The following is a 13,184-nucleotide window of genomic DNA, read 5'->3' as shown; positions in this document are numbered from 1 at the left end:
ATTTCTTAAAAATCAAGTAACAATCTGCTACTTATTCAAGACATTTCCAAAAATCAAGTCAGTGATAAAACACCACTGTGCAAAACTATACACATTTCATGCTTAAATTCCTAACTCTGGTTTGTGCCTTTATTACTGTGCTCTGCACTATGTCTTCTCTTTTTTAAATATTTGGGTTTTAAATATTTTTTTAAGTTCTCCTCAGAACAGTGAGAGCTCCAAATATGTGAGTTTCTTCAAAAGGAAAACTTAGATTCTTGGAGCACTGTCTCATATTTAGAAACAGTAAAAATTTTTCACTGCTCCATTTCAGACCCATTTGAATGCTATTGCAATTTCCTTTGTTTAGGGAGAATTAAAGAAATAGCTTGTGCAGTAGATTTAAGTTAAAACTCTCACTTTGAAGGAAAGTACTGGAGTAGTTTCGGATTCCTTCTTAGTTTAGTAAATCCTCTGCACCCTTTAGCTAACTATGTGAGTTTCCTTATTTGCTGAGTCTGTTTAAGTCCAACTATTGTGTTTTAATTTGGAGAACTGCTAGTATCTCACCTGTTCATCTGTTTAATTCATTAATACTGAGCAAAAGAGATCTTAGTTTATCTGTGTCATCTACATTAGTGCATAACTGAGACCTTTTGTAGTGGGAAGTAGTATGTAAGTAATTCTTTGTTGCTGTATTTAATATATGAATTTGTGGTTGACGGAAAGACTGATAGTGATCTTTTTGCTTCTGTTTCTCATCAGGAAGTGGAGTTGCTTTCATAGATGCTCCTTCTCCCAGCTCCTCTGGAAGCTCAGAAAACGTTTCATCTGCAGTCAGCCCTGTTACAGACAGTGGTTTGGAGTTGTCCTCACAGACAACTTCCAAGGAAGACCTGACAGACTTGGATCAAGTCGCTTCTTTGGGACTTAATGCAGGAATGCCTTCAAATGAGGCCAAAGTCACTGAAAATCAAAATCAGCCAGAACTCCAGGTATGTGGTTATAACTTCTCAAGAAAAGTTTCAACTCCCACAATAATCACTTCCCCCCACAATAGTAATACTGTTGAGAAGATGCATTAGAGCTGCAGATACTTTGAATGGTAAAAATGCTAGGAAGGCATAAACAGAAGTACTGTGCTGAAATTAAAACAAAAAAGCCAAATTCTAACCTCAGGGGCAGTAAGAACTGATAGGTTATGGGAGTGTTTTTGAAGTCAAGTCCTTAGTCTCACAACCTAGAGTTATGTAAAACAGATAAGAGCTAAATGTAAGTGAAAGGGTAGAGAGGGTTGCAGATTATCTAGAGGCTTTCTTTTCTCCTAAATTTCTCTTAAATTGTCTGATCCTCTTCCATTAGTGACCTATGTTGTTGTAATAGTTCCAAATTAACTGTAAACATATAAACCTTTTCTTTTTTAACTTGTCTAGTGCTTGTTAACTCTTGTTTTGTTTCTTTCTCAAATGACTGTTCTCAATGAAGAACGAAAGTCTGAGGGAGGAGAAGATCCAATCAGCTTCTGTCGAGTCTATCCCCGAGGTCCTAGAGGAGTGCACATCTGTAGCAGAACATTCTGACTCTGCCTCAGTTCATGACATGGACTATGTAAATCCCCGGGGAGTACGTTTTACTCAGTCTTCCCAGAAAGAAGGTAAGAGGTGGGCAGTGCTGCTAAAGTCCTGTCTCCTTTCCACTGTTCTGTTTCACTTTATGCTAAGAGGGTGATAAGCTCCTATTCCTTAGCAGGTCTGTAACAATTCAATTTTTAACACTTGCTAGGCACCTGCAAAAAGCAAACCCAAAGTTATGACTGCCAATCTTTCTTTTTCCTTTAGGAGCAGCTCTGGTCCCGTATGGGTTACCATGTATTAGAGAACTGTTCCGCTTTCTCATCTCCCTCACCAACCCTCACGACCGCCACAACTCTGAGGTGATGATCCACATGGGGCTGCAGCTGCTAACTGTTGCCCTGGAGTCAGCACCCATTGCAAACTGCCAGTCCCTCTTGGGACTTGTGAAGGAGGAGTTGTGCCGGCACCTATTTCAAGTGAGTCTGGCTCATGCAAGCTTGGCATATGGCACTGGGCAGTCAGATACTAATTTGCATCAAATAGTTTATTGGAATTTAGTATTATGAGGTTTGGCGGGTCTCGGTCTTTAAACAAGCTCTCTGCTGCACTGCAATGAGAGTTCTGAATTGCACTGAATAGTGCTACTGCAAAGCCAGAGAGGTTGTCATGTACTATTTTCTGCAGACCAGGGCCAGGAAGGATGAAGGTGATTTGAACGAACTGTTACTGTGGGATAACACAGCGTTTTGATATAATTGGTTTTGAGGTAATTATGGATGCAAGTTACCAGTTTAATTGTAGATAGAACTTTTGTAGTACCAAGTTGTTAATTGCAAAGGGGCCATCTCAGAGGCAGGTTCTCTCCCAAGTTCCTTTACCACTAACAGGCTCTGTGGACTTCGCAAAAGAACGAAGTTGTAGTAGAGAAGTGTTACCACATGCAGAAGAGAATTAAGCATGTTCATCCTCAGTAGCAAAAAGCGAGACCAGGAGGTTGAACAAGAGGTTGATTTTTGAAATTCCATTGCTATGGGAGGCAATGTGTGGATCTCTGGTCGATTGCAGGTGATACCTGCAGTGCCACAGTACTGCTACTTATAGCACATGATGACTTGCCTTTGCAATTTTTAAAGGGTTTTTTGTTTCTTGTTCAGCTGCTGAGTGTTGAAAGGCTCAATCTGTACGCAGCTTCCCTCAGGGTGTGCTTTCTTCTCTTTGAGAGCATGAGAGAGCATCTGAAATTCCAGCTGGAGGTAAGTTTTTTGAATATCACTGGGTGCCCAGTAATAGTTTATTGGCCTTCAGTTGAATGTATATAGCTAGGCAGTAAGATACTGTCTAAGTGTCGGTTGACCTTTGTATAAATGATTCAGTGTATTATGGATAGGCTGTATAGGCCATTTCTTGTTGGATAATCCAATGTCTTTGAGACTGGTGTACTATGCTGCCTGCCTTCGTACTGTTCTTTTTAGAACAGGAAATCCAGGTGCACCAAATGGTAGAACTATTTGAAACCTTTTTACAACCTCCTTCGGAATGAGCCATCATTAAAGATGGAGTGTTATGTGGGAAGATGAAGCTTAAATCTCTCTTGGTAGTCCTCAAAGCTATTCACTGCCCTGCTTTCTTTTTTCTTTCCTTAAACTGGGCTGCCCTGTTGTTTCTGCCAGATGTATATCAAGAAGCTGATGGAAATAATCACTGTGGAAAACCCAAAGATGCCCTATGAAATGAAGGAGATGGCTTTGGAAGCCATCGTTCAGCTGTGGAGGATTCCCAGCTTCGTGACCGAGCTGTACATTAACTATGACTGTGACTACTACTGCGCCAACCTCTTCGAGGAGCTCACCAAGCTGCTCTCCAAGGTGCTGAACCGTGGCTGGGGAAGGGAGGGGCAGCCACAGGGCAAGGGTGAGCACAGATGCAGGACTTAAGAATGGGAGTGGTCAAAAGATCCAGGGTGAGTAGGCTGTAGGGATGAACAAGGCCATTTAACATTTGGAGGCAGAAGAGAAAAGAATAGCCATGGTGCTTTAATAATGTCAGAGCAAATAAACTATTAACTACATGCTAGAAAGCTTAGGGTGAAAAGCTTAGGGTGAAAAGCTTAGGGTGAAAAGCTTAGGGTGTTCTGTTCTATTCTTTGAGCTTCGCCAAGCTGTGGGGGGAGACTTCCTTTCCCTGTTATGGTGAGAGATGCATGAAAGTTGACTAATACTTACATGTTATTTCCCAGAATGCCTTCCCAGTTTCTGGACAACTGTATACTGTCCATCTGCTGTCTCTGGAAGCATTGCTGACAGTAATAGATAGCACTGAAGCCCATTGCCAGGCCAAAGTGCTGAGTAACATACATCAACAAGAGAAGGAAGTTGTCAAACCCAGCCCAGAAACCATCAACAGCACTAAAGAAACAAGCAATAGTAAGACCCATTTTTCTGATATTTTAATATTAAGCTTAGTCCTGTGCTAAACTTGGAGATCTCATTTTGGTTGCTGACATAGTAAACTGCCTAAATACATGTTTTCAGTCTTCCTGTTGCATGTTTTATAACTACACAAGGTATATATATACATTGCTATTTGGAAAATTTACAGATATTAAAATACACCTCTCATGTGAGCTTTATATAAAGGCCACGTCAAGACTGGCAATCACAACAGAATGAGGCTATGCCTTGGAATTCGTGTAGGCAAAATTCTGAGGATACTGCAAAGTCCCAGCAGGAACTCCTTTGAATAAGCACCTATACAGTTTCGAGTGATCAATTCCTTATTTCTCTGTTGCTAGCTTTTTTTTCTTGGCTTATGGGTTTATTTCTCTGTGGGTTTTTCATTTGAGTTTGGAGATTTTTGTTATTTTTGTTTGTTTGCTTGTTCATTCGTTGTTTTTTTTTTAACTTCTACAGATATTGAGAGAGTATTCAGTGAGAGAAAATCTTCCAGTGTAGTCTCAGAGACAGCTGGGGCATGTCCTCCCACGAGTGGATGCCTTATGGCTGACCAGATGAAAGAGAGCTGCACGGAACTGGAAGGAGGAAGTGAGGCAGGTAATAGTCTCTACAGTACCCTGACTGTGTATATGCTAAGAATGGTCTTGACATTTGCTGACCAGTTCTGCTATGCTGTAGACCACTGTAGCTGTTGTGTTCAAAATCAGAAGAAAGTATATGGTGAACATTTGTTTCTTTTATGTGGACTGTATATGCCTACTAACTGGCATTTCTTATGGGAGGGGTTAGATCTGGTGGGTCACTCTGGGGCAAAAGTGTGTGAAATTCACACCAGTGCTTAGTGTTTTGAAGGCATTTAGGGGCTTTCCAGGGAATCAGTAGTGTAGGTAGTCAAAATAGCCAGAAAATTAAATCCTGGGGATGTGTGAAATTGTCTGGGACAAAAAGCTGCTATGTAATTGTGTTGAAAAAATGTAGGTGGGAGGAATTTAGTAATTAAATAGGAGTGTGACTGCCATTTGCAGGACAGCACATTGCAGCAAAACTCCATAACTGAAAGCTATTGTGGGACATCTCATGCCTGAGTGCTACTCTGAGGGTAGGTTTGACTGTAATGACACTGTGTCTTTCTAGCTGAGAAGAGTATCCCCAGGAAACCTACTCGATTTTCTTGCATCCTTCCAAGCCCTCAGGAACTTATGCAGATTAAGAACAAAAAGAAGGTATGATTTGAAATGTACTACAAGTGGATCTTTGAATGTTCTCTTTATTTTCCCTCCCCTGTGGGCTTTGCATGACTGTTCATATCTCAGAAGTTTTGAGTTCTGTCCTCTGCTGATCAGAATTACAGTCAGTCACTGAAAATCCCGCTGCACTGCAGAGACAGCAGTGATTATTACCTGTTATGGTTTAGTTGTGCTAAAGTTTGCAAGAGGTGTTGTGGAAATTTTGTGGCACAGTTTGTAAGCTAGGTCCATCTGATTTCTGGGTGGGAAAGTTGCTGGATCTAGTTTGTGTTATATGATGACAATCAGGTACTTTCATCAAAAAGGGCAGGTTCACTAGTCTTTATCAAAGCTGTAAATGGGGAGTGTACCAAGAGGCCTGTGGTAGAAATTAACTAGTCTGCTATTCTGATTTGCCTATTCCTGTATTTGCTTTGTCATAAGAAGGACCAAAAAGATTGTCATGATTGTGGCAAAGCCATTCTTTGTTTTCAGATGTCTGTTTCCTTGAACCTCATTAATCCAAGTTATAGTCTAAACTTTGTACAACTTTTCCATTCCCTGAGTGGGTCCAGTCTAGGTCTAGTGTTGACAAAGGTGCTCCATACTAATGGCTTTGTATTTATCTGCTGTGTTGTGTCAAACATCAGGTACTGTCCTGCTTCAGAGATGCTTATCTAAAGTCCCTATGGGTTACATGGGATTGTTTGGGGTTTTCTGTTCTGGGTTTGTTGGGTCTTTTTCCATTCACATATGTTCTTTGTACAGACTTTGTTCTCTTTGCACAACATATACATGAGGAAGGTTATCTCAGATGTGAGTGATTGCTAAATTTCAATATGAAAATGACACATATTCTGGATGAAACATGAGTGGCCATAGTAGTTGTGGAGTAGGGAGCCAGATGATATAGTGGAAAAGAAATTAATGTCTTTGAAGGATTTATTGGTGGTAAAGAGAAAGGTTTTTTACTTGTATCTGACTAAAGGACTTCTCGCTTCTCTCTCCAGCAAAGGTGGTTTTATTTCACATTATTATAAGAAATTGGTGGTTGTATTTGTTTAAACTTACTTAAACAAAAATACTGAAGAAAATGCAACAGATCTCTTTCTACTGCCCAACCTATGCTTTGTGATCCACTCTGGCGGTCTCTGGATCTGTATGTAATTTAAAGCATTGGTTTCTGTCTAGGAAGTTTGCTGCAGTACTTGGGAAATTGTTTCTTTACCTACAGTACGGTGCTGCAGTGGGATAATGGTAACTCTCTTCCTGAGCCACAACGGTGGGGGGAAATGATTGTCAGCACAGTGTTCAAATGAACCACTGAGTTTTGGCATTAACTAATTTCTAAGAAATTAATGTTGGTTTAGTTACAGTTTCATTTGTAATCCTTTGCTTTGCGTTAAATCTTGCTTTCATAGCAGCTTTGCTGATGGACTCTGTGAAAGTCCACTGTTGAGAAGGGAGCTTGCATAGTGCTTCCACTGCCCTAAATGAAAACCTTTGGTAATATTCTGGCTTTGCTGTGCTGGAAAGGTTAGAAGAAATCAAGAGTAGAGGAAAGCAAGATGTTCATAAATCTCTGAGTTTGCCCAGGGAAAATTGTTTTCTGACCTTAAATCTGCTAATGGTTTCATCCTGAGCATGGAAACAGGGCACACCAAACACTGAGCTTCAGTAATGCTGATGCTGACATGGCACCAGCATGTTCTACTTCCTTTAACCTCTGAAGTACTAAACACTACCACAGCTGAAAGGAGGAAAAAAGCTAAATAAAAGCAGAAAACAAATTATGCATCAAACAGAAAGTTTTCTTTGATGTTTCCAAAGGCAATGACCGGGAGCTCAGAAGCACAGGAATGACGTGATTATAAATGCAGTGCAAACTGCCAGCAGTCTGGTCTCCTTTCAAGTGGTTTTAAAGAAGTCTATGGACTTAGCCAGTCTACAGAATACCCTAGGACTTGGGTTACAGGATTTATAGCTAAACAGAAATGCTGCCAGTGTCATACAGTCCCTTCAGGCCTGTTAGACCAGGGCAGCACATGGTTATTCTTTTGTTATGTCCTCACTGGGTCCTTGTACACTCCATGCTATTTCAGGATCTGTGTTTCACTGTAATTCTGAGGATGTTCACATAGGCAGGGGAAGCAGAAAGCAGAGGGCTGGTGGCTTCTGTGGTACTGAGAAAGTCAGGGGAGCTAGTAATCATGATGGTCACGAATTTAGTTCACTAGGTCATTGCTAGCAGTTTGATCGTGATAGGAGCTAACAGGGAACTGACATTTATTCTGGTTCCTTAGTAAAGTTCATACCATTGTTTGTGCTTTTGGTTTTTCTGAACACCACCAAGAACATTCAGTTAACCCTTTCTTAGTCAGTTGTTTTATTACACTGTGACTGTGGTACAGCCTAGCTTCCTAGCAGGGCAGAGTAGTTGACTTCCCTTCAAAGTCAGAAAGACCTGCTCTTCCCACCCTACAGGTAACCTTGTCAGGCTAGAATACCACATGTTCTTGGGACGGTGTCTCACTCGCAGAATGTTTTCTGGTTCTTAGTTTAAGTTTTTGCAGCACTTCGTCGTTGCACCTGCTGAATAAGTGCCAAGGATTCTTGCTGTATGTCTCCTGGTGGCGAGGTAGAGTTACGAGAGCCTGGAGCCAAAGTGGGCAGGAGAGGGCAATAGAGCAGTGCTGCTTTGCAGCTGGGTAGGGTTGATCTTGCCACGTGTCCAGGGTTCATCAGAGACCTTCATCTGCTCTGTTTACATACTAGAGCAGGTGAGGCATTTGGAATAGCAGAGCTTATTGCTTGGGTAAACGTTAAAGCTTTTCAAAGATGGCAGCTCATGCTTGCTTTGTCCAGAATTATTTGATAGTGAATCCTTGTGATGAATGCAGGTTTTCTGTTCTTGGTTAGCCTTCTTCCTGGATTACACAGTACAGTGAATTTCATCATGCTGAGACTGATCTTTCTTCTATTTTGTTTTTGGTTCAAATGCTAAAAACAATCTAAAGTAAGAAATGTATTTCAAGCTGTAATTATCAGAATGTTTCCTTCAGCTCCTGATAACCGGAACAGAGCAGTTCAACCAAAAGCCAAAGAAAGGGATACAGTTTCTGCAGGAGAAGAACCTTCTTGCCACCCCCATCGACAACAATGAAGTGGCCAGGTGGCTACGGGAAAATCCTCGCCTTGACAAAAAGATGATTGGGGAATTTGTGAGTGACCGCAAGAACATAGACTTACTGGAAAGCTTTGTTGGGTGAGTATCTTTCTGTATCTCTTTGGTCAGGAAGGGGTGAAAGTTAAGAATAATTTAAAAAAAGCAATAGCACAGTAGTTCCTGGAGGCATTGGATTTATATCACTTGGTTCTGTGTACTGCCATGCCATAATTCTTGCATATGGTAACACCTTAGATACATATAATAGTATGATATTTGAGCTCCTTTCATCAGGGCAGTCTCTGTGAAGACTGGAGAGATAATTACATACATAATCACTTGTAGGGTTGTTGACTCTTTTTTTGTTTTATGCCCATTCATGGTATATTTCTTTTCTTCTCACCCTCTACTGTTTACTGTCTGAACGAACAAGACTGTAATTAGTAAGTTTATCCTATCTTTCCCATCCCGTTTCAGCTTCTCATTGCATTTTATTCTTTTTGCAGGACTTTCAGCTTCCAAGGTTTAAGGCTGGATGAAGCTTTACGACTTTATCTAGAGGCCTTTCGATTACCAGGAGAGGCTCCTGTAATCCAGAGACTGTTAGAAGCCTTCACAGAACATTGGAGGGTGTGTACTTGGTGGGCAGAAAACTCAAAACTCTATTCTTTTGTGACCATCTGCTTGCCATGATGGACATGTCAGATCAAACTGCCTATATAAGCTTACTGTGCCCTGCAAGCAGCAGCTATTTTGTAGGAGGTGGCAGTGGCAAATAGATTTCTGGGGTGCTTTTTGGAAGCTGGAGCCAGAGCCTGGGATTTTTGTTTGTCCCAGAGATGATTCAGTACTGTTAGGAAAATGGCTGTCTTGGTCACTGCTCCTGTAGGGCTAATTTGTGCATATATTTGCCTTTCAGAAATCAAACGGGTCCCCGTTTGCTAATAGTGATGCCTGCTTTGCCCTGGCCTATGCAGTTATTATGCTGAACACTGACCAGCACAACCACAATGTCCGCAAACAGAACGTCCCAATGACTCTGGAGGTGGGTGCTACCACTGTAGGCATCTGTCTTCTCTGGTTTTGGTAACAATGTAGTGACTCTTTTTATCTTAATGGCATTCTCTTTTTTTGCTTGGCCTTCTTCACTCAGGTACACAGTAAGCTGGTGTGCAGCACCAAAGTTGAGTATAGTTTGAGTGGGGAGTTGTGGACAAGGGGCAACCTGAAGAAATGCGAGCTTAGCGGACAACTTACTGTGTTTATCAAGAGGCTTTTGTTTGTGTGAGCAAACTGTATACTAAGACATAGTAAGATTGAGAAGATTGTTGTACTGCTGAGGGCTTCTAGAGAGTTCAAGTCTTGTGAGTGTCAATCCTGTTATTCTGATGCAGACCTGTCATTCTGATGTCCAGCATTAGCTAAGCATGTGTTATGTTGTGTCTCTGTTCTTTCCTTGTGAGCATAGACAGGAGTTGCTGGACACTACTCCCTGTAAGAATAGCATTTAGTCTTTGAATTTTGAGGCTGCATGTTGAAGAATGTAGGAAAATCTCCTTCTGGCCCCATGAAAAACCAGTGGAGTACTGATCCTAGCCAAAGAGTTTTAAATTGGAGATACTAGGAATTGACATTGGTGTAACTTTTTTTAGGAGTTTCGGAAGAACCTGAAAGGTGTGAATGGAGGCAAAGACTTTGAACAGGACATACTGGAAGACATGTATCATGCCATCAAGTAAGAATCAATCTGTCATTTCCTTGTATGCAGAGAGCATACAAACTAGAGTTGTTGAATCTGTGAGATATCTGGAGAGTATGGAAAGCAACTCACCAATCATGTGCCTGTTTGCCTCAGACCAAATTCCAGCTCCATGTGGGGCTGTAGTAACAAGCCTGTCACAGCAATTGCACTTGGATTTGTATCTTTGGATTTTTTCCATGGTATTTTAATCCACAGAGCTTAAGATAAAGTTAGAAAATATGTTACTTCTATGAAAATGGAAAAGAACAGCTGAGCAAGACCAGCACATATGGAATACTGTATCTAAGAAGGCTCTTTTCTCCAGACCAGGCCTTTAGACTCTTAGAACTTTTCATGTGGTTTGAGAGATAGTATCTCATCCCCAGGACTGCACTGATGCCCTGACATAATGTGTCCAGGTCTCAGTTTAATATATTCTGCTTTTGAGCTCTTCACATGAGGCTGCTATCTGCATCAATCTCTTCTGCCACCCCTAAAGCTCTTGACACACTGACCAATATTTGAGGAGAATTCCTGGTGGTTGAGGCCCTTTTGTGCACAGACTGGCTTTGGGCACTAAGCTTCAATAATAGATTAAAGATCTAGGCTATCAGTAAATCAAAGCCCAGCCAGTTTGAAGCTGAGCGGATTTCATCTCTGAGGAGACAGGATGTGACTGACTCTCAGTTGATTTCTGTCTGCAGTAGCTTGTGCTGGAAGCAGGGCAGTGTGATTAGGCTGACCCTCCTTTTGAGCCTTATCTAGGAAGGTGGGATTGCTGCCTGTACTGAATATCTAGAAGTTCTTCAAGAGGTAGCTCTAGCTTTCAAATAGAACTCTAGTTTTGATTGGCTTCTCTTCCCTGAGGATGTCCTTAATGTTTTGAATAGTTACCCTGAGAGTATCCTCATATTGTTTGGTTCCTTAGTGCCTCTGTCCCAGTCTATTCCCCTTTATCCCCCCCTTCACCAGGTACCTGAGCTGTTTCAGTATGTTCTGTGACTAAAACAATTGGTATTTAATTTCAGTTTTGCTCCATCTCAGACAGACTGCCCCAGTGTCATAGTTGAGATTGAGGAACTGTTTGTTTTCTTTGTACTATTGGGGGGGGAAAAATCAGACTGATATCTTATGAAGTAGTATATGATCTGTTCAGGATCTCAGCATTTCAGTTTTGAGCACAATTTCACATCCTGAGACTTTCTAAGTAAACCCATTCACTTGCTTCTGTTAATATTAATCAAATATGAGTTCTTAGAAAAAATAAGCTGTTGACTGCAAACTTACTTTCCTATATAATCTCAGTTTTAATAGCTCTTGTCAAAATATGCCGGTATCTGAAACTGAGAAGAGCTTATTACTAATGCATAAATCAGGAGCGTTTTTTATAGTTGTCATTAGCACATGAAAATTGCTTCTTTGGCAGTAAAGGACGTTATTTTTTGATTGCTGCAGAAAGGCCTTCACTGCAATCTACTATTCTTAGTGGCTTTGAGACTCTTGTTCAATTAGTTGGTCATTTGCAGAGGATTTTCTCTTGTGCAATGTTACCCAAGTCTAGGGAGTATATATTTAGGCTTGATATATTTTAACCTGTGATTGCAAGCAGTACTTGGCATTAATCATAATTATTTTATTACTGTGTAGCTTTATCCGAGTTAGATTAAGGAGCTGTGGTATCCTGGTTATAAATCACCCATCATACATTTGGTTTCTTGTTTTATCTTTAATTTTGTACTACTTGGCTTTCTAATATTTGATTTTGGCATAATATGAATATTTTCATTAGTCTTTTACAAGATACTCTTGACTGTGACTGCAGTGATATAACAATTTAATTTTTTTTTTTTCTGGGAATAATGAGATAGGGAGAGCACTCTAACACGGTGAGAGCTGGGATGGGGTTGAAGCTATGCCAGTGTGCTGTTCAAAATTTCTCATCATTTAACTGCAGTTTGTGTTGCATTTTGCACTTGTAGTGTTTGGTAGATGCTTCTTCAATACTATCCTTACACTGTTACTGCTGGGTGCTTCTGAGAGCCACCAGATTTTATATTCAAAATATCAAAGAGGGACAGGAGAAACAGGGAAGCTTCAAGAGAATGTTTCAGGAGCTGGCAAAATTGTTCCAGAATAGGTATCACTTATCTCTGGGACCAAGTAATAAAAAAGTGTAAATGTTAGGTTTGGCTCAGAATGAAAAATTCAACCTTTCTGCCTTCCTACATTGTAGAAATGATGAGATAGTCATGCCAGAAGAACAGACAGGCCTGGTGAAGGAAAACTATATCTGGAATGTCCTGCTACATCGTGGTGCCACTGATGAGGGAATATTTCTCCATGTGCCTCCTGGAAGCTATGACCATGATCTCTTCACCATGACATGGGGGCCAACCATTGCAGCACTTTCTTATGTTTTTGACAAGAGTTTAGAAGAAACAATAATCCAGAAGGCTATTTCTGGTTTCAGGTAACTCTTGCATTCATGAAGACCCAGAAGAGTACAAGTGTGGCCATTGTCTCCTGTTTATGTGCTGGAGCCGTCACAGTGAATGTCAACTGTTACTTTTCCTAGCAATTGAAAAGCATTTTATTGTAACCTACGGTCCTTTAGTTTTGTTCTGTCATTTGTATCAATTCATCCCATCTTGGCCTCTCTTGGTTGCCACTCACTGTTTGGTTTGACTGTCGTGTTGTAATAAATCAAAGTGCCTGGGATACGTATTTTTAAACTGCAACGTGGTTGCATTTAAAAGACCTACTGACATAGTTGAGCTGTTTAGAATTGGGGGAGGGGGGAAGTCACTCTTAACTTGCACAGTGTTGTTGGCAAAACCTCTGTATATGAACAAAATCTTTCATGTACATGAGGTCATGGCTGTGGTTGAATGATATGGGGGATTCTTTTTCTTTCCCAGCTGACCAGTATTCAAAAAACTTGCCATCTATGAGTGACTCTATTGGAACAATTTTTGGTCATGCTTAGATCCAGACCAAATAATGCCTTAAGTACTGTTAATGCACTGCTGTAGCCATGATCTCTTG

At 40.8% G+C, this 13,184-nt stretch overlaps 1 protein-coding gene across 8 annotated transcripts in view; it reads left to right on the top strand.

The window, feature by feature from the left end:
• Positions 1-13,184, top strand: part of GBF1 (golgi brefeldin A resistant guanine nucleotide exchange factor 1) — a 105,863-nt gene that overhangs the window by 77,532 nt on the left and 15,147 nt on the right. For all 8 annotated transcript variants that reach the window (XM_027700189.1, XM_027700183.1, XM_027700182.1 and 5 more), the window contains 13 exons: positions 745-974; positions 1,465-1,633; positions 1,818-2,029; positions 2,708-2,806; positions 3,224-3,418; positions 3,790-3,976; positions 4,463-4,603; positions 5,141-5,229; positions 8,295-8,497; positions 8,905-9,028; positions 9,318-9,443; positions 10,051-10,133; positions 12,373-12,609. In XM_027700189.1, the coding sequence (XP_027555990.1) occupies positions 745-974; positions 1,465-1,633; positions 1,818-2,029; positions 2,708-2,806; positions 3,224-3,418; positions 3,790-3,976; positions 4,463-4,603; positions 5,141-5,229; positions 8,295-8,497; positions 8,905-9,028; positions 9,318-9,443; positions 10,051-10,133; positions 12,373-12,609 (2,095 nt within the window). The remainder of the gene's footprint in view (positions 1-744; positions 975-1,464; positions 1,634-1,817; positions 2,030-2,707; positions 2,807-3,223; positions 3,419-3,789; positions 3,977-4,462; positions 4,604-5,140; positions 5,230-8,294; positions 8,498-8,904; positions 9,029-9,317; positions 9,444-10,050; positions 10,134-12,372; positions 12,610-13,184) is intronic.

The sequence above is a fragment of the Neopelma chrysocephalum genome, unplaced genomic scaffold, assembly GCF_003984885.1.
Source record: "Neopelma chrysocephalum unplaced genomic scaffold, ASM398488v2 Primary Assembly neopelma1_143, whole genome shotgun sequence".
NCBI classification, from domain to species: Eukaryota; Metazoa; Chordata; class Aves; order Passeriformes; family Pipridae; genus Neopelma; species Neopelma chrysocephalum.
The sequence above is the reverse complement of the archived record's forward strand: the minus strand, read 5'-3'. Positions and strand labels throughout refer to the sequence as shown.